This window comes from Pteronotus mesoamericanus, unplaced genomic scaffold (genome assembly GCF_021234165.1).
Source record: "Pteronotus mesoamericanus isolate MK-2021 breed Mesoamerican mustached bat unplaced genomic scaffold, CSHL_Meso_final contig_27, whole genome shotgun sequence".
NCBI lineage: Eukaryota > Metazoa > Chordata > Mammalia > Chiroptera > Mormoopidae > Pteronotus > Pteronotus mesoamericanus.
Window position 1 is genome coordinate 3264196 of NW_026555115.1, and position 27707 is coordinate 3291902.

At 34.2% G+C, this 27707-nt stretch overlaps 1 protein-coding gene across 1 annotated transcript in view; it reads left to right on the forward strand.

Annotated features, from left to right (window-relative positions):
- The window catches only part of DPP10 (dipeptidyl peptidase like 10), a 715542-nt gene that overhangs the window by 315387 nt on the left and 372448 nt on the right, over nucleotides 1-27707 (forward strand). The window contains exon 4 of the mRNA XM_054574986.1: nucleotides 13461-13555. Within this exon, the coding sequence (XP_054430961.1) occupies nucleotides 13461-13555 (95 nt within the window). The remainder of the gene's footprint in view (nucleotides 1-13460; nucleotides 13556-27707) is intronic.

Here is a 27707-nt window from a genome sequence, read left to right on the forward strand (position 1 = left end):
ATGTACCAAATCTTCTCTATCCAATCATCTAATGGAGGACTCTTCAGTTGTTTCCATGTCTGGGCCATTGTGAATAATGTCACAATGAACAATCTACTAGGGAAATGAAATCAAAACTGCAGTAAGAGACTGCCTTACACCTGTTAGAATGGCAACTATTAGCAAGAAAAGTAAGAACACTGAAAGGAAAAGAAATCAACAGAGACAAGAGGGAAGGAGGGGGCAGGGAAAGGGAAGCAAGGAACTATAGCAGACTCAGAAAACGAGAGGGGAGGGGAAGAAAGGGGGGGGAAGGCGAGAAAATTATTTAAAAGGTGAATAAATTAATTAAAAAAAAAAAAGAAAAGTAAGAACAAGTGTTGGAGAGATTGTGAGGAAAATAAGGACCATCACCTACTGCTGGTGAGAATGTAAACTGGCATAGCCCCTGTGATAAACAATATGCCAGTTCCTCCAAAAATTAAGAACAAAGTTACCATGTGCCCTAGCAATGGTAACTTTGCTAGGTTATCTACCTAAAAAAATTGAAAACATTTATTTACAAAGATCTATACACACCTATGTTCATTGAAGCAAGAAATTGCATCTAAGGACACAGTCTTATCAAAGATATTGAAGAGTAAACATGTTTGCTAGCAGAACATTGTCAATGGTTAATGGACACTAAGTAAAGTGCATGGACTGGCCAGGAAGGATCCAAGGAGGGTAACAAATAGCTAAGGGATTAATGGTTAAGTCTACATATATAGGTATTTAATTAGTGGAATTAAGAGCTCTAAATGGTTGTCAGGGATGCAGGATGGAAGCACAAGTTTGATGTGATGAGTTAATGTTTATTTTGAGTTTCTAATTTACAAGTCTGACGAAAGATTATTTTATTTATAATTAAGTTAATGAAATGTCACTACACACTTTGAGGCCAATTTTTAATGATGTAGAAATGAATATTAAAATTAAAACTTTGAGGGAACAGAGATGTTGAGAAATGAGGAAGAATAGCTTTTAAGTAGGTAGCTGTGAAGAAGCTGAACTTTCACCCTGCTTACAAAGTACCATATATAAGGTCTTTTAAGAAGGTATCCAGCCATGTAATATAAAAAATAGAGACATATACTAAAGATGTGAGATATGAGAAATGTACATAGGACAATGATGCCTCAGTCCTCTTCAAGGTAGGCACCTTGGGACCTCACACAGTTCCTCCAATTGCCATCAGCTGCCCCATCATATTTTTCTTAATCTCATTGATGGTCTGAAATCTCTTCCCTTTCAAAGGTGGTTTTAGTTTTGAGAAAAGGCAGAAGTTGCTGGGCACCAAATATGAACTGTAGCAGAGCTGAGTCACCTGGGAGATTCGATGTTTTACCAAAAAACTGTACAAGATATGGTGCATGATCAGGCACATTGTTGTGATGTATCTGTCAATCACCAGTGGTGCATAGCTGCAGCCTTCTGAAATCATCCAAATAATTTCTGCAGAGAAATGTTCAAGCTTAATGCAAAATGTGATGTAGATTCATTGCTCTATTTGCTCATTTAGAATGTGACAGCCACACAATACACATGCTCACTCAAAGGTGTCTACTGCCCCCACGGACTAGTACAGCGAAGTCATCATTGTTCACACAGGCACATTCTAGTCCACTTTCCTTGGCTGCCAGGTTACATCAATGTCATGCAAACCATTCTTGTTACATTAGCTGTGGCTGGATTTTTTCTGGACAGGCCTTGTATATGTAAATGTGTGGCCACTGAATCAGTGACAAAGAGAATTTATTACTCATAGAAACGGACAAATCACCATTGCCCATTGTGGTGAAGGCCAAATGGTATCTTCACATACAGTGAGGTGCTTTACAGGAGTAAAAGTCCAAAATAAAAAAAAAAAACCCAACAAAACACAACTCTTAGCTTGTGTAGGATACCTGGTAACCTGCCTTTCAAAAATACATTTGGATACCTGGTAACCTATCTTTCAAAAGTACATTTGGAGGCTGAGATCTGCCCAGCTGAGTCATTTTGTAACCAAGCAAACCAGGATTCATGCATGTGGCACGGTGATGCATGATCCAACAATTAATGTTGAGGAAAACAGGTTTTTATTTACAGGATTCCAACCTTGGGAGGGCTGGGGGCACTCCTACTTGAAGCTCTGCTCTCCCACAAGACCTAGCACTTCCCTTACTCCCCACCCAGGCAATAAGCCAAAAACATGCCCAAAAGTTCCCCATATCCTCATCTCTTCTTAAACCAGCTGTGCATACAGTTTACCATCCCTCTATAATCTGTGCTTGAGAGTTACAGAATTGCCATCCTCTTGCAGCAACTCTCTCCTTCAGGATCTGGAGTATGCTGTCCTCAGCCTCCATGTAATAGTCCATGAAAACGTGTGCCATGTTGCATTCGATCATGGTGAAGTCCAGGAAGGCACTCCTCCCAAGAGAGTGGCCTCTCCATATGTCCTTCTGAGAAGAAGAAATCAGCATTCCATGCATCTCCCATGAATCCATAGTTGGTTAAGCATATTCTTACACAGCTCTATCAGCTTTGCTGGATCCATGCACATCTCTATCAGTTCTCTCCTTACACCTTTTCCTCATGCACGACTGCTGCTGCACTACATACCACATGCCCTCTTCCTTACTATACCAGTCCACATAGCAGAATCCTCAGAGGAGTAATCATAACTCCTTTCCCACTATAGTCAGACTCCTTCTCACATGGTGGCCTCTTCAGTGTAGAATGGCACAGCTGCTTGTTGCTTCCTCGTTACCCCATGGGGAACTGGCCCCTTCTCTCTCTGCCTACCTTTATTTTAAGTGCTGACCCTGACCTTCCTACATGACCTCATATCCAGCTTCTCCTACAACATGCTGTATTTGCCATTTCTCCCGTATCATTTACCTTCTTTCCCCCCCCCCCCCCCCCCCCCCCCCCCCCCCCCCCTTTTTCCTTTTTTTTTTTTTTCTTTCTTTTTTCTTTTTTTTCCTTTCTGGCTGCCATCTTTAAAAATTCCCCTTTAGTCAGGGCAAGACTGCCCCATGACACCAAAGCCTCCACCTCTCTGCCTCTCCTGCAGGTACAGTATAAGTCCCCCCAGCTGTGTCAGGAGTCATTATATGGTCTGAAAATCATGTAGACCTTTTGCCTGGGGCAGTAGCACAACTATTAATCTGCTACCAATTTGCCATTGTTATGAAAAGTATTTAACCCTTTATCATCCCCTTCCCCAACCCCCCCATGGGCTGTGCAGAATATTCTTTGCTATATTGGGGGACCCTCTCCTTTGCACCCCATAACAATTTCAGAATGAGGGAAAAATGCTAACAAGTTAGTGCCTGCCAAAACAAAAACAAATTAAAGGACAACAGAGTGATTTAAATACTTTCCCAGCCTCATTTCTTCTCTGTATATTGCAGTTTACCTGTTACTTTAAAATAAGGTCTATTCTCTGCATGTTGTCTGTGCAGTGTAAGCATTTAGACCTTTTGGATCATGGAAAGCCAACAAGAGTCTATATTCATTTTATGTGAGATACTCAGTGAAGAGAAGGCATGAATCTGTTTATGTCTTCCCTTTGCCTACTGACTTCAATAGAGCGGACCACTCTAATAAAGATGGTTGCATATATGTGTCTGAAGTTAAGACAGCTTTTAGTAAAGCTCTAGTGACTTCTGAGGGTTTTAACTGAAGAAAGTTGAAAACCAGTTCAAAATGGTACTTAAGCTACTTCTGTACAAAGTTTCTGGTGAGAAGAGATATTTGAAATTTCTAGAGAAGGTTGTTTTATTTTCCTCTTATGTGAACTTTTTTGCAAATAATATGAAAAATGAAATGATCAAGTGAAAATTGCTGCTATTCACACTTAGCTACAATCAAAACAACATCATTTAGTTGAGTGGCCATCAACTGAGTCATTATTGAGCCTAAAAAGGGCTCTTTATCACAGAAAGTGCCATTCACAGGATTGATACTTCCATATGAATTAATGATGATTACTTACAATTATGATGACTTTTAAATGAAGATGGCCTTTATTCTGGTTTCTTTTCTACAAAAATGAATTTATTTTGCACACCTACTTTTCTAATATTTCCCAGGATTTCAAATCATTTTAAGGCAAACATATTTCTTATGCCATGTTGGAAAATAAAAACTCTTGAGTATATGGCTATTTTGGGGATAAAAGAGCATTCCTTTACCGACATTGCAATGATCAATGACTAACGTAAGTAAAAATATGTCTTTGAATGCAAATAATTAATAATCTAACATAGAGGTCAGTGAACTTTTTCTTTAAAGGTCCAGATAGTAAATATTTCAGGCTTCTTGAGCCATAAACTCTCTGTTGCTACTCTAATCTGTATTGTCATGTGAGAGCAGCCATAGACATATGTAAATGAATAAATGTAGCTAGCTATGGCCCAAATTTGGCAGGCATGAGTTTGGACAACAGGCACAGCCAGAGTTTGTCAAATCCTGGTCTAACATACTAAACTAACTAACTAACTTTTTTGATTTCTTCTTCTTCTATTTCATTGCTGGTGTACAAAGATGCCTTTGATTTCTGAATATTGACTTTGTATCCTGCTGTTTTGCCAAATTCACTTATTATGTTGAGTAATTTTTTGGTGGAGTCTACAAGGTTTTCTATGTACACTATCATGTCATCTGCAAACAGTGATAGTTTTACTTCCTCCTTTCCAATTTGGAGGCCTTTTATTTCTTTTTCTTGTCTGACCGCTGTGGTTAGGACTTCCAATACTACGTTGAATAGAAGTGGTGGAAGCGGACATCCTTGTCGTGTTCCCGATCTTAGCGGGAAAGCTTTTTGTTTTTGCTCATTGAATATGATGTTGGCTGTAGGTTTTTCATATGTGGCCTTTATTATGTTGAGATATGCCCCCTTTATTCCCATTTTGCTGAGTGTTTTGATCATAAATGGGTGCTATACCTTATCGAATGCTTTTTCCACATCTATTGAAATGATCACATGGTTTTTGTCTTTCCTTTTGTTTATGTGATGTATTACATTTATTGATTTGCATATATTGAACCATCCTTGCATCCCTGGGATGAATCCTCCTTGATCATGGTAGATGATCTTTTTCATATGTGCTGGGTGTGGTTTGCCAATATTTTGTTGAAGATTTTAGCATCAATGTTCATCAGCAATATTGGACTGTAGTTTTCTTTCTTTGTAGGGTCTTTATCTGGTTTTGAGATTAGGGTGATGCTGGCCTCATTAAAAGTCTGGGAGTCTTTCCTCCTCTTGGATTTTTTGGAATAGTCTGAGAAGGAGAGGGGCTAGCTCTTTCTTAGATGTTTTGTAAAATTCTCCTGTGAAACTGTCCGGCCCAGGGCTTTTGTGTGCCAGGAGTTTCTTGATTACTGCTTCAATTTCCCCAGCTGTTATCAGTAATTAATATGGATTTATATTGGTTTATATAATTTAAATTTAATTTTAGGACATAATGAAAGTAGGTTATCTAAGTTTAGATTTGCACAATTGTTTTAGAGAAAAATTATTCTAACACTTGTTGATTTAGCAAGGAAGACTTCATTTAAGACTATTACAACAGAGGGAAGACTGTTGCAACAAGGGGAAAGAGACTGATTTCAACACTGAATACAGCAGACTCCTGGGTGTTTATTGCCAAGGGTTAGAGAAAGGGGGACAATGGCTGGAAGATTACTAAGATTATCAAGAGTAGGGGGATTCTCACTAAAATGACTTAGCACAATTCTTTCTAAAGGCAAGTCTAGAGGCCTACTCTAGAAGAGGGATTACAGAAAACTGACTAAATTTCAATTTAGGGAGTCTTTGTCAGTAGTGCTAAATGTATCTCTAAATAAAGTCAAAGTAGTGGAAAACATTAAATATGGATGATAAAAATAGTGAAAAGACTTTAATTTTGTACCAAAGAAATATGTTGTGATCCTTCTTCAATGGGATAGGTACCCACATTGGGTACTATAGAAGTTACAAACTACTAATGCTGCTTCCCCCAAATTACCAACCAAATAATCTGTCAAACATGATAAACTCATCTGAGTTTCTTGCTCACTGTAGTACAGGATATCACTGTGTTGATCAAGAGTGAGTAGCATTATGGAGGAAGACGGGTAAAGGAAGAATGCTTATAAGGTTTTTTGTTTGTTTGGATCTAGTTTGGCAGGTATTTCAATAAGGAATATAGATTAGGACTGAGTGAAATTAGTTTTGTAAAAGGTTAGCATTAGTGAATTTAGGGAGATGAGGGTTTGGGAGGAGCTCTCAAATAGTGAATAGTTACCTGGTTGAGCTATGTGTCATTCTAAGAGAACGAGATAGTTACTTTAGTGAGAGTTAGTTAAGGAGTCCATTTTTCAGTGAAGGGGTTTTCAGAACGTTCCTGGAAAAAAAAAAAAGAAGTTATTTGCAATTTCATTTCTCTGGCAAGAGTTTCCTAAAATATTAAGGTCATGTTATTGCAGATAATTGAATAGTAAGCTCATATTAATGTAGACAATAAGATGTATGGGTGTGAATAGTTTCAGTTCTGAAAGGAACAAGAAATAGACCCTTTCTTGAATTTATAAAATAATTGAAAACCAAGAATGAACATATCAAAACTAAATAAGGATAGAAAGCATTTTTTAAAGGAATTTTATGACTAAATATTAAACATTAAATGACTGATATAGGAGTTGGGAAAAGAGAGATTAAGTGAGAACTTTAGAATTGTTGGGAATTTAACAGTGCTTGGAAAAAGCAGAAATGTCTAGGCTGGACTTGCATATTTATCAGTGGATGTCATAAACAAAACTGAGTGGGAGTGAAGTATGAAATATGTGGACAATGGTAAAGAGCAGATTATTTGGACTATTTTATAGACTATCAGGTGATAATAACTATGAAAGTGTATTTGAAGTTACACAGTGAGTAACCTAAGTGACAGTCTTTAACCATATAGTTTATTTTGATTAGGGCTCTATGAGTGTCTTTGGAGCATATGAGAGATTACAAAATGTTACACAGAATGTTAAGCTGTGTGATGAGAATTAGCTAGAGGCATAGCGAAAGTTAAAGCAAAAATACCCCAAATTTTCCAAGTGAGAGTATTTAAGGAACCATATTAATATAGAAGACAAAGAGATAGAGAAGGTATAATGAACATAAGTATGTGTGTGTATAACTTTGAGAGATCTGTACCGAAAACTATAAGGAGTTTAATTTTAGTCTACTGAGTTTTATATATCTGCAAGGCATTTATGTGATCTTGTAGAAAATTGGAAATATAAAACTGGAATATGGGAGAGGTCAGAACTTGAGTTGAAAGTGAATATAGAAGATCTGAGTAGAAGGGATCACTCAGAGAATATCAGCTTGGAAAAAAATTAAAGCTCAGAACTGAGCTTTGAAGGATGTCTTTGTTTAGGTAGCAATAGGATAGGTGGAAGACAGAGATTTTTGAAGAAAAAATGTCAGGGTAAAGTAATGTTTGAAAGTCAACAGAAGAGAATTTAAAAGCCCTACTGTTTATCATTGTCACATGCCTTGAAGTCAAGTGAGGCACAGTTAAGTGTGGGGGAAGTGCACACTTAAATGGATTTGATTATTGCAGGTCATGGATGATATCGGAAGTTTGCAATTTCAGGAGAGTGAGGACTGAAGTTGCACTTCAGGGAGATACGGAGATTAACATGTATGGCAGACAAACAGAATAAGGCAGAAACCCCATATACAAAATGTTTATTGAGACCTATTGTGAAAGGAAAATAACCTGGGAGAGAGCAAAAGAACAGAATGAAGATGATTATGGTGATTATTATTATTATTATTAAAGTAGAAAAGAAATATATACATGATGGAAGGTACAATTAGCTGACAAGAGGGAGCAAAAAATCAAAGATATTTAAGCACTTGAAGCATATTGATTTGGTTACACAACAGCTTTATGTTTAGTTAAGGAGAAAGATCACCTCTTTACAGAAGTCTGGGGAGAAAGAATGTGTCTGCAGCAAGATTTTGAAGTAGATGAAAGTGACAATAAAGCCATTTCTGGTGGCCTCAATTTTCTCACGTAAATATGTGGAGCTTAGCTCTGACTGGTGTGTTTCAGTGAATTGAGTGAAGGCCTGCAAACCAAAAGGCCGCTGGTTCAATTCCCAGTCAGGGCACATGCCTGAGTTGTTGGCCCAGGTCATCAGTAAGGGGCAAGTAAGAGGCAACCATGCACTGATGTTTCCTTCTCTTTCTCCTTCCCTTCCCTTCTCTAAAAGTAAATAAATAAAACCTTAAAAAATATATGTGGAACTTGAGTCTCAAGTGAGGAAAGTTTTCCATAGTCGTGACCAGTGTTTTAAGAGAGATGACTGAGAGGCCTGCTGTGTAACAGTTATGATTAGCTCAGTATTCTAGATCTATCAATTGATATATTTAATTACTTAACAACTGTTAATTTAATATTTAACAAATCCTTGCAAAATTCATTAGAATATTTTCTGTGATAATTATTCCATCATTTTGTTTTACTGTTTTTTTAAAAATGCTCAGTTTATTGTTTGAGTGTGAATTTTAAAAGTGATGATATACAAATTTCATATTAGATATAACAAAAATAGACTTTTTTAAAAGATGAAGATCATATTTGGATTTAAATATTTGATTTTTTCCATTTTTTGAAAAGTCTCCTTGTTAGGTACATGATTGATTAGATATAGATGATAGATAGGTAGATAGGTGGATAGATAGATGATAGATTTGATTTTGAAACATTAAAAGCAAATTATGTCAAAATTAAATTATCAAAAACATCAACAATAACCAATAAGGTGACTTTTTACTGGTATACATGGGAGGTAAATTTTGTCAACTGTCAACTTCCCAGAAGACATCCAAAATAACCTGTTAAGAAAAACGAAGTTATTACCTATTGCAGTCAGGGATGACAGCATTTTGACAATTGACAATGTGCCGAAGAAGGCATGGTTAGGGGAGGTAGGTATGTATATGGCTTGTTAAGACAGGCCTTTTAATGAGGGTCTGGCAGTAGCTGTGCACATTTCAGGATGTAATAGTTTAAGATTGGTGGACAGAGAGGTAAGCATCTTAAAGTGAGTATAAGTAAACAATTGCTTGACAATTAAGAAAATTGTTCAGTTTTAGGAGCATATGGTTCAGATAAATTAATTTTCACAAGAAAAATTTGAGTTTTTGTATTGATTTACAGCTTTATTTTCATGGGCAAGAGTTTTCAATAACTAAAAGTAAAATTTTATGGACGTAGGTTACTCTGGTTCATGGTCCTGACAGTTGAGGTAGAGGCACAAAGGGATGTAATGGGAAGTGTTTTACTAGTGGCTTTGTGTGGAAGAGGTATACATTAAAAGGTTGGATTTACTTGAAAAGATCTTGAACTAGGATAACTACTGTTTTCCCTTTGTTAGAAAAGGGATTGGAGAGAAATGACAGTAATATAGGGGAACAGACTTCAAAAATACGTTCTTGGAGCTTAGGATGGACAGGCTAGACAGCGATTGCATCTTTCACACCTTTTCATTAAAAAAAGCTTACTGACTTGAATATGTGTTTAGGATAATTGACTCTTAACTTTCATTGAGCTGAAAAGGAAGATAGTTTATTCAATCAAAGTACTGTATAGACACGCATAATACTTCATTTTAAGAATATTTCAAATATACCCACCTTAACCTTCCTTTGTTAAGGTACTTCACTCCTTGATCTGGTTCACTCATATGTCGTTACCTAATATTAAACAAAATATGAGCTGACAGTCTTGAAATACAGTTCCTGAAAGTAATTTATTAAATTCAATAATGGGAATTTCAAAACTGGGAGATTCCACTAGTGATTATAAATCAAACGGTAAAGTAGGATAAATATGATACCCAAAGGACCTGATTTGAAAGACCAGAAAAAATTAAGAAGTATTAATAATGACAGATATTAGATGCTTTAAGAATAATTTATGCAAGAATATATATTAAATGTTAAGCTAGAGAATTACATTTGAATTTTTTAAAAATTCTCCTACTAATGTAACATTGACAGTAAAATTCACAGGGGAGCAAATCTAAAGGAATTATGGAATCTCAAATTCTGTAGATTTTTTTCAAGTCTAAATAATTAACAAAATTTACCTTTAAAACATATTAACGGTAATTTTTATCTTCTCAAACAAGCTTCACTTCCTTATATTTTAATTCTAAGGAAAATATAAACTAATTTTCCTTGTTCTTCCTCCTGTACAATCTCTCAGCTGTTTGGGGTTTTCTCTTGCTATGAGAGACTATGGGGCTACATGTTACTCTGTCTCTTCCATTGTAATCAAACCACCATTCATACTAAAATTGTTCCCTAAGTTCTTTCTTCCTAAGTCCACAGACTTCAGCCCTATTTAGAATTCTGCAGTTTACTTCCCCTCTCGGGGTGGGGGAAACTCATCTAGTGACTTTTTGCTATATCCATCTCCAGTGGGCAGCAGAAGGGGTGACATCCTTTCTCTCTTAATTTGTCGTGAATCTATTATAATGGTGATTTGTTAAGGCATGCTATTTGTCTCTTCTTGCTAATCTATGATGGTAATGTTCATGAATACCAAGAAATGATACAGAATTTAGAATATCAAGAAAAATAACAGAGGGGATTGGTTTGGTTGCGCTATTGATTCTCGCAAGGATTAATAGAGATTAAGAAGGCAGGAGGCCAGAATCAGCTGTCTAGATCAAGTAACACAGGTGACTGGTATTGATGTAAGGCTGGGATCATATATTTGGAATAGAAAACACAGAAAAGATAGGAAATAAATATAAAACAAAATAAATGTTTATGATGTATATAAACCTGTTATTTCTTCAACATCTCTAGAAAGGACAACAGGTAAAATAAATGGTAAAGTAATCCAATGTATTTATAATTGACAACAGGCATTAAGAAAGTTGTACAAAGTCTTATTTTATTTTATGTTCCTATATTAAAAATTTTTTTTTACAGGGCCTTATTTTAAAGATCCCATAGGACTATCTTGCATTCTATACAGTCTGTCTCCAAGAGTAACTTGGAGGTATTTGTCTCTTTTTCTTCTTTCTTAAAACACCATTTGTTTTTCTGTATACTCTAGGCATAGGTCTCACATGTCGCTGTCCCTGTGTGGTTAAGGTCAAGACCTATTCGCTATCCATGCCATCCTTGACTCTAATACGAGAGTTACACCGAACTCTCAGTCTTCTGAATGAAACACAAAAAGAAAGGAAAACAAACTTCATTTTTATTGATTGCTTCTCACCATATAATTTGTAGATGTTACTATTTATAATATTTAAAGAATTGGAAAACAGGTCAGGAAATCTTGCTTTGCCAAAGTGTCAGACATTTCTATATAATGTTCATAATCTTCCATTGCAGTGTTCTTTTATCATTATACAGATGAAGACATTCAGGATTTGAGTGGTTGTAATTTATATAACTTGATTCATTACCAACAGTGGACTAAATCCTCTTCAATACTGCCTTTCTTCCAAGAAGGGCAGGGGCACTGGGATATTTAATACTATAGAGAAGGTTAGTGGGTAAACCTGGAAAGGTATTATGATTATTTAAAAAAAACAACTCAAGACTGCTTTCTAATAGTTTTCCTTCTGTTTGATATTTTTAGACTGAGATATTCCTAAATGTTAATTTACTGATGAATGTGGTTGAATTTAGCTCAAAATATGTATAAAATCAATGGCTGTCCAGAAACAATTTAATTATTTTAATAAAAACATCATTACTCTAAAGTTGACAAAGTAGGTACAATGGTATGCTAACAGTTTTATAAATTTTGTTTGTTTTTATAATCCTGATTTTATCAAATTTTATCAGTTATCTTTTTTATTTTTTTATATAATATTTATTGTAATTCCTTAATTACCATTTAGTCTCCATATACCCCCCATCCCCCAGCAATCACTGCACTGATGTCCATGTCCAGGAGTCCTTTTTCCTTTTTGCTCAATTCCTCCACCCCTCACCCTCCATCACTGGCTGTCATCTGCTCTCCATATGATTCTGTCCCCATTTTCCTTGTTAGTTCAGTTTGTTCATTAGATTCCACATATGAATGAAATCATATAGTATTATCCTTCTCTGATTAGCTTATTTCACTTAGCATAATGTTCTCCAGGTCCATCCATACTGTGGCAAAAGGTAAACTTTTCTTCTTTTTTACAACCAAGTGGTATTCTATTGTGTAACTGTCCTGTAGTTGTTTTATCCACTCAACTACTGGTGGACACTTGGGCTGCTTCCATATCTTGGTGACTGTAAATAACATTGCAATGAAAATAAGGGTGCTATGTTCTTTCAAATTAGTGTTTTGGATTCCTTCTGATATATTCCCAAAAGTGAGGTCACTGGGTCAAAATGCAGATCCATTTTTAATTTTTTGAGGGATCTGCATATTGTTTTCCACAGTGGCTGCACCAGTCTGAATTCCCACAAACAGTGCAAAAGGGTCCCCCGTTCTCCACATCCTTGTCAGCACTTGTTGTTTGTTGATTTATTGATGATGGCCATTCTGACCAGTGTGAGATGACATCTCATTGTGGTTTTAATTTGCATTTCTCTGATGATTAGTGACATTGAGCATCTTTACATATGTCTATTGGCCATCTGTGTCTCAGTGGTTGTATCTTTAATTAGCTTTTAAAATGAGGGCAGTTTCATTATTACTATGCTGGTAAATCACATATGTATAAAACTTTTTAAAGATTTGTAAAATGAGGCAACACTGGTCAGTATGTAATACATGAATATAATACATCTATTGAAAATCCCATCATCATAAAAATTGGAGATAATTAGTGGAGCTTGAAATGTCTTCATTTTAGAATGTTACACACAAAAAGAGTCTCATCAGAAATTTTGATCTGTGATCACACAAACCAGATAAAATACCAGAGACAAAATTTCAATCCAAAGGAGAAGGAGGTTGAGTAGGAATTGACAGTAGTAAGACTGGATACTTGAAAATGCCTGCATGATGGTGGTTCAATATGAGTAGCCTTAAAATTGTGACATCATGCTTAACTGACAACACTTTCTGCAAGTTTAACTTGATCATTAATCAGTAACAGCTTACATAGGAAACTGGAGGCATTTTTCATTGTTCCACCCTTGTCATCTCAGAATGGGCAGCCAATTGCCCATATTTTAATTAACTTTTTTGTTAAACCAGGAATCTGAGTGGCTCTCTCACTAACCTTATTTTCACTGCACAATAGAGCACAGGCTAGGCAGGCTTCCATATCATTGAAGATGATTAATTTGGGCCAAGTTTAGAAATCTGCTCAGGTTATTAAAAGCTAACAATGATCATTCTAATGTATCTGTTTATTATGCACATTTTTCTTCAATGGTTATTATATGCGATAGTCAATGTGTTTGTCTATTGTTGATATCTTTGTTGTTGCAGATACAGATGTGGTGTATAAAAGCGAGAATGGACATGTCATTAAACTGAATATAGAAACAAATGCTACCACATTATTATTGGAAAACACAACTTTTGTAAGTAATGAATAATTAATCATTTATGCATTGTAGTATTGTTTAGAATGTTCTCTAGGTGGACATATCTTTCTTTTCTCCATCTGTATCACTTGCAAATAATTTTAGGTGAAAAGTTAGGGCTGAGATACCATTAGAATCAGTATATCTATTGATGGAAAATATCCATGGGACCATCTGTTTCATTTTCTTCCTGTTTATCATTTTTAGTAAATAAGTCATTACTTCTAGGAATAATAATTCCTTATGATGAATATTTCTTCCAATATTTTTATGTAAAATTAGTCAAATTGCAATGTTTTTTTAAAAAATGTTTACTCCAAAAAGTTATTATTAGCTTTTTCTCCCTCTCTACTTTTCCTTTGTTATGAATTCATTCTACTCTATTGTGGTTTTCTGGATCAAGCAGAAGGCAGCTTTTCTAAAACTGGCCTTCTATAGGAGTTGATTTGTTTATTTTTAAAATTTAGTATTCTATCAATATTATTTCCTATGCCAAAATCATTACCATTGTTCAGATAAATGAATGTATGCATTTTCTTCTTAGAAAGAAATATAAATGTTGCCTTTCTGTTAAATTCAGTCACCTTAAAATTAGTTTTAGCTATGATTGCCTAAGAATAAATGATAATGAATTAATTGTTGCAAATATTCAAAATCTAACCATAAAACACCACTGAAAAGTTATTTGCTCACTTTTCTATGTAACTAAAGGTTCAGTATATTGCATATTAGAAAAGTTTATGATATAGACAAAACATCATACAAGGCCTCAGAAGACTACAACAAATAAAGCAATGAGCAAATCATTGTTTTAAACTTATATCATCTTGTACATTTGGAATCATTTAGTATTCATATGTATTTAGGATGGCCAAGTGGAAGAGATGGACTAAGAGGGGTGTTCAAACTTTTTGTGTCTCTGGGCCATGCCAGAAGAAGAAGAGTTGTCTTGGGCCATGCATTAAATACACAGACATTATTGAAAACAAAAAAACTCATAATGTTTTAAGTAAATGTATGATTTTGTGTTGGGCCACATTCATAGCCATCCTGGGCTGAAAGTGGTCCACAGGGCACAGGTTGGACACCCCTGGACTAGAGCATTCTCCTATTTATTGTTTCTATGTGTTAAGAGAAAATGGTCTTTGCAAATCATGAAGTGATTATATGGGTTCATATCTACTAGGGTATCTCGAACCAACCAGCCTATATACTTTAGCAATTAGGTTATTACTAACAGAGGGTAATGACATTTTTGTTTTTAAACTAATAAGGTAATTCATAGATATTAAAGAAACACATATTCTAGGTGCAACTCTTTACAGCATTCTTGGAATACTGAGTATATATAAGACATTTGCTCACTTTTTAAGAATATGATTTTCCTTATGGAAGACAATACTAATCCTCATGAAAAAGTTTACTAAGTAGAATAGAGCAGTATCTACTATGTCTTAATTGGATGGTCCTTAGGGATACCAGACAAGAGTCTAAGGAGTCATTGAGAGTTGCTGAAATCAATGGACAGGAGGCGTAACACAGGAGTTGCTAATGATGAGATGGTATAGTAATTATTTACTGATTAATGTCAATGTGAGTTGATTTTCAATAAAATTAATTCGGAAAAAAAGTTAAATGTATTTTCAACTTTGTGCCCTTTATTATAAAGTATCACTTTGGAGGGTAGTATATGCTGCTAGTGACCAAGTATTTAAGTTAGGTGTAGACACTCAGTACTTCATTGAATATTTGGTTATGTGACTATTCTTTAATGATCATCCCCCTTACACAAGTTAATGAGGTCTTCCCTCTAGTCACAATTTATGTATTTTTTTTATTATTTATCCCTTGCTTTCTTAGCCTCTATGATACATCAAAATGAGACAAAAACAAAACTTTTACTTAATATTTTATTATCCCAATTTTATTATTGGTACTTTTTTTTGTCATTGTACTTTTCTTCATATGCTGATTAATGTCGTTTTATTTTTGTGCCTGTATGTTTAATCGTCTTAAACCCTTTTAAGGTTTTTCTTTTTTCGTCTATGTAGGTTATGACTCTTAATTACCACAAAGTCATATTTAGCAAATATTCTAATTCACTGATATTCTAAGATTCATAGGCTCCCTAAAGACATTTATCTCACAACACAGATAATTAAGCAATCTCTAAGTCCTAGAAGTGTCAGAATTCAATGGAACGGTAGGCAGATAAGTGTGACATATGTTTGCAATGAGTTAACCCAAAACTGCAAACCAAAATAATAATTACCATGATTCCTGATGATTTGAGAGGAACTCATTGCATCATTTCCTCCCGACTCTGAGATAGCATTATTAAATACAGTTGTGTTTTGTAAGCTTATGTTAGGCTAAAGTCTGGATTTATGTTCTCTCCGAGGCCTTTCTCTTAGGAAAAAATCTCTTGTTAGAGCTTGAGAATTTTGTTCATACTGCAGTTTTTCACTGAACAATTATAATTCTAATTATAATCATAATTAATTTAATCAGATTATTCTAAAAAGCTTTATAATAAAAGTATGACAAGTTACCTGGAAAAAATCACATTACTGATAAAAAATGTGATAACAGATTGGCTTATTATTAATAAGACATTTTGCTCTTAATTTATTTCAAAAATTAAAGTAATGCCACATTGTCATTTTCCTGCTTAAACACATTTTAAATATAAATAGTGGTGTACTTTTAGCTATGTATTCATGGTTAGCAGACTCTGGAACAATAATAACCATGGCTGTCAAAAATAAAACAAAATAAATTACTTTCCCGAAATAATTTTCATAAAGTGTTCTTTGGGATTAACCACAGGTGGATTTCTAATGAAGGAGGAAATTAAAGGCTATATAACTTTTTGAAGGGGAATTATATAAAAGAAGTGACTTAGCCCCAAAATTGCTCCAATCTTTTCTAAGAGTTTGAAAATATTGTCTCTTACAGCCAGAGCTATTTCAAACAAAATCTCACTCACAATGACATAATGAGGAAATGTTTCACAAGTATTAGCTGTTGTTCTCTTTCTGCTGTCAATAAATTGAATCTCACCAGTTGTTGTAGCAGAACATACCAGCAGCCACAAATACTTGTATCAAATCACTTTTTGAAATTAAAACGAAATTGGAAACATGTGTCCAGGCCATGTGCTTAAGCATTGTTAAGGTTACAAAAAGATAAAAGAAGTTCACATGCTAATATGGAAAGACATACAAGGTCTGTCCAGAAGGTATCCATCTATGTAATATGAAAAATAAAGACATTTATTGAGGGAGATAAAAGATACAAGAAACATTATACATAGGACAATGATGCCTCAGTCCCCTTCAAAGTAGGCACTGTGGGGACCTCACACAGATCTCCCAATCACCATTAGCTGCCCGGTCATATTTTCCTGAATCTCAATGGTCTGAAAGCTCTTCCCTTTCAAAGGTGATTTTAGTTTTGGGAAAAGCCAAAAGTTGCAGGGCGCCAAATCTGGACTGTAGATGGGTTGGGTCACGTGGGTGATTTGAAGTTTTGCCCTAAACTGTCTGCATAAGACACAAAGTATGAACAGGCACATTGTCCTGATGAAGCTGTCATTCACCTGTTGCCCATAGATGTGACCTTCTGAATCATCCAAATAGTTTCTGCAGAGGAATGTTCAAGCTTAATGCAAAAACTGATGTAGATCCATTGTTCTATTCAATCATTTAGAATGCAACAGCCACATAGTACATGTGCTCACTCAATGGTGTCTACTGCCCTCTGACTACTACAGTAAAGTTGTCATTGTTCATTCACATATGCACATTCCAGTCCACTCTCTTTGGCTGCCAGGTTACATCAATGTCACACACACCATTCTTTTTATATTAATGATGGATGGATTCTTTTCCAGACAGACCTTATAACTAATAGATGAAAATATTAAATCTCTTTGATTCTGAAAATCTGTACGCTTTTAAAAACATGCTATATATAAATAGCCTCAATCAGAGAGAAGGAATTATGTATGGCAGCAAAAGGATTCCAAGGAAAATGTTAGCTACACATTCTTTTGGTCCAACTCTCTATTTATAGGTCATTACATGATAGCAGGTTTAACTATAACCAGGAAATGTTTATTGACATACCATGCACAGAAATAGCATTAGCTGGCTTGCATGCCATCATAGTATTTTTATTGGTTTATTTTTTATTTGTTCTGCCACTAGATATATGGAGGTTGGGGGATACATCCAACTTTCTGTACCACCATGAAATTAAGGAATTTATTTTCTGATTCTTGTTTGATAAAATACATGCCTATGAAATATTATAGCAGCACAAGTAAAGAATTGCTGGATAGAGGCACCTAAAATTTTATATTTTAAAATTTGAAATAAAGAAAGATGATCATATATTTCTGACTGGTCAAGTGGCCTCACATACAGGCTATAGTCATGGAAAATTTGTTATTTTGCAAAAGATCTGGACTTAGCAATATATGTCAGTACCCTAATAGTGATTAACATCAGTAGTGTAATGAGTATTGATTAACCATTGAAGTCACCGGAACTGTACACCTAAGCATGTTACCATGTACATGACAGTGTAGTTTTTTGTTTTTGTTTTTGTGTTCTCTAGACCAGTGGTTTTCAGTCTGAATTCTTTTGCCCCTAGGACACATTTGGCAACTTGGGAGACATTCTTGATTGTTATGGCTGGAAGGAAGGAGCTGAGGGAATCTAATGAGCAGACATTAGGGATTCCATGAATTTTTCTACAATGCTCAAGACAGCTCCTCAAGACAAAGAATTATCCAACTGAAAATGTCAGTGGTGCCAAGTTTGAGAAATCCTGTTTTAGACTGAGATACAAAGGAACATGTAATGGTTATAAGGTAGTTTTTCAAGGTGGAATCAAAGCAATGGCTGTCCAATGAGGAATTGACAGGGAAGATCTTAAAGTGTGGTTTACAGGTTCCTTATGTTAAGACAATTTTCTTTCTTTCTTTTTATTTTTTTTCATGGACAATTCTGCAAAGAAGACCAGCATGCATGAATAGAATCATTTGTTCTTAAATTTCTTTGCTTTGGACAGTGCAGGATACAGGTCAAAGAGGAACCCCAGTTTTCTTATAATTTTGGTGGGATACTTCTAATTGAGATTTTTCTTGTTGTTCAGATGAATTAATATCACCTTTTTGACTACCATCAACTTCTTTGACCAGGAAGCAGGTGTTCATCTGTTAAGTTAGAGGATAAAAGCTTATGACCATTAGGGACTCCAGCATAATTATACCAAGCATAATTATTGACATTGTGGCACCTTGTTTATAAATAATTGATTTTAGATTGGGCATATCTCTACCTTTCCGAATAATCACACACTATTGTTAGATATGTTTATATTTCTTTCATTGTTATTACTCATCTTAAAATATAAAGCTAATTTTAGTCACAGTATTCATTTTGAAAATTATTATTGTATCTATTTACATTATTTAATTTCCAACTCTTAGCCATCAAAGAAAGATCTAACTTTATTCATATTATCTATGTACATTCAGGTAAACAGAAATGAAGTAACATGTATTTCAGTAAAGATTGGAATATTTCTTTTATATTTATTAATTTAGGAAGGAAAACCTTGAGTCTGCCATAAATATTTAGCTTGTTTAAATTTTTCTGTAATTTAGATGGATATAAAAATGAATTCCAGCATAGTTGTTAAAGTGATGGTCATAAAGTGATGTAAAGAAAAATGAGAAAAGTTCTGATCCTCACCCTGGAAGTCTACTTGGGTAAAAATTCAAAGTGTGAGAAGAGATACCCTTGTCTCCATATGTTTGAAAGTATGATATGATTATTCTAAAATTCCATACAGTTATTCATGCATTTCCCCTTAAATGAAAAAGTTTTTACAAGAGACCATCCTGTATTACATCTCATCCTAAATTACCACTGTGAACGACCTAGGAAAGAGATGCTACTAACAAATTCATTCACTGGGACAAAGTACCTTAGATGATATAACATTTTTCTGCAACAGTGTAAATTGTTGCTAATAAATCCACATTATCAATTATATAAATCATTATGCAGATTCTTGAATAAGTCATCTTTCAGAGAAACAAAAATTACCTACATAGTATATCTAAAGGTCTTCTTTGATAGAAATAAAACACTGATATAAATATAACATTTTATTAGACATCATTTGCTTCACTATTTCAACAGAGCTTATTTCAACCATGTCTGATTTATCCTCTTAAAAATGGACAATAAAATTATTACAAGTCTAATATTTCCTCCTTTAAAGGTTCTTATTTAGTCTTCTTAGAGGTGTAAATTGCTTTAGTATGTGTCAGATAGGAGTATGGAAGCTAACAGACAGTGAGGTTTTTACTGCATTTAATTACAGTTGTATTGGAATTCAGCTTCCTGAGACAGCGATGTTCTGGATTCTATCCAGGCCCAGTAAGTTCATTTTGACTAATTCAAGACAAGTTATATGCCTTGGAGCATGTGATGAATATTTCTGCCTTTCATTTTATATGAAAAATTTTATATTGGGCTATCTCCCAGTCACGGAAAGTAAGTTATACTTTTTTTAAAAAACAGTAATTATTCTATCAATTTTGGTGTAATTTAAGCAGAAAACAATACATGTTCAAGAGAACTTTAAAGTTTTTGAAGTTGAGACTACTTTGGTCTCTGAAGCTTTATTGAGGGACAAGCATGCATCAGCAGAACTTTTGTAACCTATCAATATTATAGAGCACAGAGTTTTTCATATTACAACAGAAACAGATTAGTATTTTAGTTTGCTCATGGAACATGCATGAGCATTTAAGGAAGTTTAATTTTTAGCACATCTTAATTGATAATGGCAGCACATTAGAGAGCTAGAAAACACGCTCCATGTCTCCTGTTTCAGTTCAAATAAAATGTAACTGAAGTCCAGAGAAATGAAGTGATTAAAACATGTATGATAGTCTTGAGAATAGAGTACAGATTTCTGGTTTATTAGCCTAGTATTGCTTCTAATATACCAAGATGAGTATTCCATTCAAAATCCCTTGTAAAAAAAAAACAAACTATTTAGTGTTTTATGTATAAAAAGTTTGTAAATTTGTGTTTCTTACTTAAGCATTTTACCAATTTTACTTGCATTAAATATATGAGTCTGTGTGTTTGTGTGTATGTATGTATATACATATATTTTTTCCTTTCCATACAAATATTTTCAGTTATTGTGGGAATACTGCCTATGTGAACAAAGAGAACCAACCTTGGCTATGCTACATGCACACACACATACACACTTATTCTGCCAAGTCATACACCTCTCTGTTTTTCCTTCCTTCTTTCCCATGATAAATTTGTCTGAAATAGTCTTATTTACATTATGTATTCATCTTTTTTTTAAATCTTGCAGAGCTTTTTCTCCCTCACCATGTTTATAATTATTCTGCATAATTCTTGAAATGACCCATATGTCTTAGTTTGTTAATATCTTTGACAACTGCTTATTGAGACCTTGCTCTTTGTGTCAGATAATATTCCAGGTTCTGGGGGTACATGGAACAAGGCAGGCTTGGTAAGCCAACAATAAACAAATAGCAAGTAAAATTACAAGAAATTGTAGCTAGCATTGAGTTCTTGCCAAAAAATAGCATAAGGTGGGGGCTAGAGAATCATTATGTATTTAGGAAAGGCTCAGTGTAGAGGCAAAATTTTAAGGTTGGGTTGAAGAGTTTTATCAGCTGAAAGAACAATAATTGCAAAGAACTTTGTGTGGGAACACCGTCAATCTATTCCAAGAACAGAAAATACTTAGTAGAAGATGTGGAGAATGGTACAAAATGAACCCAGTGGGATAAGTAGGAAGAATATTATATTGAGTTTTGTAGGTGTAGGTTTTATTTTGTGAGCAATAAGCACAATTTGAAGAAAGTCACAATATCTGAATCATATTTTAGAAGAGCACTCTACAGAATAAGGTATACTTTATAGGGAAATTAAAGTAGAAACTGGGAGGCCACTTTGAAGGCCATAGCAGTGTTGTAGACAAAAGAAGATTCATCATTTCCACTAAAATAGTACCAATGAAGAAAATGAAAAATAGGCATGCAAGGGTTTGTTTGAGGATAACATGAATAGGTTTTTTTGACTAATTGATTCATTTTTGCCAGAAATAGAACAATAAATGTTGTCTGTCACATTTTTAAATGATATTGAACCAGCAATTGTTTTGATATTTTTTGATTAAGCTTGACAATAGAACATACATTGCATTTAGTTGCTCTATGTATATATTTATATATGTTTTCTTTATCTAACAGAACAATAAAGGAAGTTTTACTGACCTGAAAAAAGGCTTGCAATGAAATGAACAAATTAACATAAGACATAGCAATACAGCCCATCATATCTGTGGGTTAAAAATGCCCTGTTTTACCTACAGTCATTTGATTGAATCATTCAATGCTTTTATTATGTCTTTATTCTATCCTATACACTGTACCAGCTGCTGAAAACATGATTGTGAAAAAATAGCAGGGTCCTGGCCCTAATGATATAATAAGCAAGGAGTGCACTAATTAATCAGATATATGAACACTTACAAGCTATGATATGGAATAAAAGAGAGACATAGGAATAAAAGGCTGAAGGTAAAATATTGCGCTCATGTTAGAATTTCTAATATATTGACCTGATCTACTTTGAAGAAGTCATAGGAAACTTCCTAATGAAGTGAAGATGAGTAAAGAAAAGTTAACTAGATGAAAATAGAACTTTGAGGTAGTGGGAATAGTGTGAGACATGGAACATTAAAAACCCTGAAAGGATGCCAGTGTGGCTAGAGCCACACAAGGAAACATAAGCCAGGTGAGCATGGAAAATAGGTGGATGCCAGATCATTCAGGTCATAGGTAAAAGACTTTTAAAGATGATCAGATATGCTTTTTGAAATGAAGATCTCTTCTGTTGAAATTGGAGAATAAATTAAAAGGTGTGGCTCAGGAGAAGACAAAAGCACTGTTGAAGTGAACGATGCTTGGGATCATAAGCAGATGGACTTTGGCAGAGGCAGTGGCGATGGGGATGGAGAGAAATGAAAATATTTGAAAAATAATAAGAAGTAAAATAAAGCAAGATAACAATAAATGTGGTAGGGGTGGTGAGGGGAAAGATTACAATGGGGAGGTATTAAGGATAATAATTCCTGGGATTTTGGATATGTGACGATGAATTGCGGATTTAACCACTGGGTTGGGAATGCTAAGTGAGAATGAAGTTTAGGGTGTGGTTGGATGAAAATACCTATTAAACAATATTTAGGAAATAAGTGGGATAGCCATCAAGCATTATTAAAGACATAATGTTCCTGTATTGAAATGTTAAACTAAAACTAATTTTAAAAGAGAAAATAAACAGTTGACATAATTAATGATGTCCTTATTGATTTAGAAATCCAGAAATATGTAACCTTATTCAAAGACAATTTTTACTATATTTTGATTAAGTAGTTTTTATGCATTTTTATGTCTTTATTTAAAATTCTTACTAGTTAATCAATTTCTTAAGAGAAGAGGCTAACCAAGCCTTAGTCAACTTTGTGTCTTCAGTGACTAGAGTAATGATGGCATAGTACAGGTTAAACACCTAGAAACACTTTATGAATTATCGTATTTATTTTCTTTTTCACAGAGCATCATTTATTTAAATATTTGATTCAGAAGAGCCCCTGAGAGAATATAGGAGAAAAAAAGAGATTTAATTTACTCTCCTAAAATTTGAATCACCTGCAAGAAAAAGTAGTTTATATACCAAAATAATTATTTATCCACTAAAGGTATGAGCCCATCAGTTGCAAGCAAGTAAAGAGATCCTCTGGTCTGAAATTAATAATACTTATTTTTAACAAAGATCAAAGACAAAAAATTACTTGATTCTTCGTAGCCTATCTCTGTTATTTTTTCAACAATTGTTAATTTATAGGACATTTAAAAATTATGTAAGTGCAATAAGAAGCTTCCCTTCATCCTCACATGTACTCATTGTTTACTAGGCACTGAAAGAAGTGTTTCTTACTCATTAGTCAAGTCAGTAAACTCTACTCATCTGTTAATATTAATTCACATTTATGTGATAAGTAAAATGACTTTTGTAACTGATATTTTTCTATTATACAGCTAATGGGAAAATCAGAGCTGAATTAAAGTTTACTTTTAACATTTGGCAAAGAAATTAGAGTGTGGAAATTACCTAACACCTCACTGTATCACACTACTCTTGAATTTTGTTTTTTCTTCTCTCCCAATAGCTTTATTGAAATATATTTTACATACGACAATTTTCACTCATTCACAGTGCTTTTTAGTGTATTCATAGAGTTGTGCAACCATCACTGCAATCTAACTTTAAAATATTTAATAATGCCCAAAAGGAAACCTGTACATGAGTAGGCCGTTTCCATTCCTGCCTTCCCCTCTATAGCCCAGGCAACTGCTAATCTGTTCTGTGTCATGGTGGATTTCAATGTTCTGTAGGTTTTAGATAAATGAAACCTACAATGTGTGATGTTTATGACTGTCTTTATTCACTTGTATATGTCCAAGTTTTATATGTTTTAGGATATATAAAAACTGCATTCTTTTTTATTGCTAAATAGTATTCCAATATATGGATATACCACATTTGTTCATACATTCATCACTTAATGATCATTTGGGGCAGTTTGCCTACGAAATATTATTAATAATGCTACTATGACCATTTGTATGCAAGTTTTGTGTAGGCACATTGTTTTCATTACTCTTGACATATTTCCATTCTTAAGAGGAATTCTGGGTCACATGAAAACTCTTTATATTCTTGTTAATGCTTGTTCTTGACTTTTTTTTTTGTTCGTTTTAGCCACCTCAGTGTATGTGAAGTGATATCTCATGTTGGCTTTGATTTCAATTTCCTTAATTTACTATTATATTGAGCATCTTTTCACATGCTTATTGACCATTTATATGTCTTCATTAGAGAAATTTTTGTTAAAACCATTTGTCCATTATTTTAACTGGGCTCTTTGTCTCATTATTGTTGAGTTTGTTTTTTTATAAAAAATATTGTATTTTTTCCATTACTATTTATTTAATCCCCATATACCCCCCATCCCCCAGCAATCATCACACTGATGTCCATGTCCATGAGTCCTTTTTCCTTTTTGCTCAATTCCTCCACCCCTTCACCCTCCATCACTGGCTGTCATCTGCTTTCCATATGATTCTGTCCCCATTTTCCTTGTTAGTTCAGTTTGTTCATTAGATTCTACATATGAGTGAAATCATATGATATTTCCCTTTCTCTGACAGGCTTATTTCACTTAGCATAATATTCTCCAGGTCCATCCATACTGTTGCAAATGGTAATTTTTTTCTTTTTTACTGCTGAGTAGTATTTCATTGTGTAAATGTCCCATATTTGTTTTATCCACTCATCTACTGATAGACACTTGGGCTGCTTCCACATCTTGGTGATTATAAATAATGCTGCAATGAACATAGGGGTGATTATGTTCTTTTGAATTTATATTTTGGATTCCTTCAGACATATTCCCAGAAGTGGGATTGCTAGGTTAAAAGGCAGATCCAGTTTTAATTTTTGAGGTATCTCCATACTGCTTTCCACAGAGGCTGCACCAGTCTGCATTCCCACCAGCAGTACAAAAGGATTCTCCTTTCTCCACCTCTTTGCCAGCACTTGTTGTTTGTTGACTTATTGAGGATAGCCATTCTGGCAAGTGTGAGATGGTATCTCATTGTGGTTTTAATTTGTCATTCTCTGATGATTAGTGATGAGCATCTTTTCATATATCTATTGGCCATATGTATGTCTTATTTAAAGAAGTGTCTAGTCAGGTCCTTTGCACATTTTTTAACTGGGTTATTTATTTTGGTGTTGAGTTTTTTAAGTACTTTATAAATTTTGGCTATTAACCCCTTATCAGGTGTATCAGTGAATATGTTCTTCTTTTCTGTGGGTTGTCTTTTTATGTTGTTGATGATTTCCTTTGCTGTGCAAAAGCTTTTTACTTCCCATTTTTTGATGTCCCATTTGTTTATTTTATTTTCTTTTGTTTCCCTTGACTGGGGAGATATATCAGGTACAATATTGCTACGAGCAATATCTGAGATTTTGCTGCCTATGTTTTCTTCTAGGATTTTTTTATAACTTTTTGCCTTACATTTAAGTCTTTAATCCATTTTGAATTTATTCTTGTGTGTGATATAAAAAAGTGGTTTAGTTTCTTTTCTCTACATGTGTCTGTTCAGTTTTTCCAACGCCATTTATTGAATAAACTGTTTTTAGCCCATTGTATGTGCTTGTTGCCTCTGTCAAATACTAATTGTGTGTAGTTCGATGTGTCTTTTTTTTTTTTAATGCCAGAACCATGCTGTTTTGATTACTATGGCCTTATAGTATAATTTGATATTAGCATGATTCCTCTAACTTTGTTCTTCTTTCTCAGGATTGCTGTTACCATGCAGGCCTTTTGTGGTTCCATAAGAAATTTTGAAATATTTGTTCTAGTTCTGTGAAATATGCCATTGAACTCTTGATAGGAATTGCATTGAATCGATAGATTGCTTTGGGTAGTGTGCACATTTTAATGATGTTAATTCTTCCTATCCATGAACACGATACGTGCTTCCACTTTCTTGTATCTTCTTCAATTTTTTTCTTCAGTATCTTATAATTTTCTAAGTACAGGTCTTTTACATTCTTGATTAGGTTTATTCCTTGGTACTTCATTTTTTTTTGAAGCCATTGTGAATGGGATTGTTTTCTTAATTTCCCTTTCTGTTAGTTTGTTATTGGCATATAAAAATGCATCTAATTTCTGGATATTAATTTTGTATCCTACTACTTTGCTGAATTCCTTTTTTTCAGGTCTAGTAGTTGCTTTGTGGAACCTTTGGGGTTCTCTATGTAAAGTATCATGTCATCTGCAAATAAAGACAGTTTTAGTATTTCCTTTCCATTTGGATGCCTTTTATTTCTTCTTCTTGTCTGATTGCTGTGTCTAGGACTTCCAGTACTATGTTGAATAAGAGAGGTAAAATCGGACATACCTCTCTTGTTTCTGATCTTTAGCGGAATGCTTGTAGTTTTGCTCATTGATGCTGGCAGTGGGTTTGCCATATGTGGCCTTTATTATGTTTAGGTACATTCCCTCTATTCCCACATTGCTGAAAGTTTTGATAATAAATATGTGCTATATTGTATCAAATGCCTTTTCTGTATCTATTGATATGATCATGTGGTTTTTATCCTTTACTTTAAAATGTGATTTTTATTGATTTGTGAATTTTGTACCAAACTTGCATTCCCAGGATAAATCCCACTCGTTCATGGTGTATTATCTTTTTGATGTACTGCAGTACTCAGTTTGCTAATATCTTATTGAAGATTTTAGCTTCTATGTTCAGCAGGGATATTGGCCTATAATACTCTTTATTCGTAGTGTCTTTATCTGGTTTTAGAATTAGGATAATGATGACCTTATAATATGAGTTTGGGAGCCTACCCTCCTCTTGAATTTTTTGAAATAGTTGGAAAAGAAGAGGTGTTAGTTCTTCTCAGAATGTTTGATAAAATTTACCTATGAAGCCATCTGGTTCAGGGCTTTTGATTGCTGAGAGGTTTTTGTTTTTTACTGCTTTAATTTTATTAGGTGTAATCTGTCTATTCAGGTTCTCTGATTCTTTCTGATTTAATTTTGGGAAGTTGTATATTTCTAGGAATTATCCATTTCATCCAGGTTGTTCAGTTTGTTGATATATAGTTATTCATAATATTTTCATACAATCCTTTGTATTTCTTTGGTGTCAGCTGTTATATCTTCTCTTTCATTTCCAATTTTTTTCATTTGGGTCCATTCCCTTTTTTCTTGATGAGTCTGGTTAAAGATTTGTCAGTCTTGTTTATCTTTTCAAAGAACCAGCTTTTGAATTTATTATTTCTTTATTATTTCTTTAGACTCTTTTCCATTTATTTCTGCTCTGATTTTTTTATTTCCTTCCTTCTACTCACTTTGGGCTTTGATTGTTGTTCTATTTCAAGTTCTTTTAAGTATAAAGTTCAATTGTTTATTTGAGCTTTTTTCT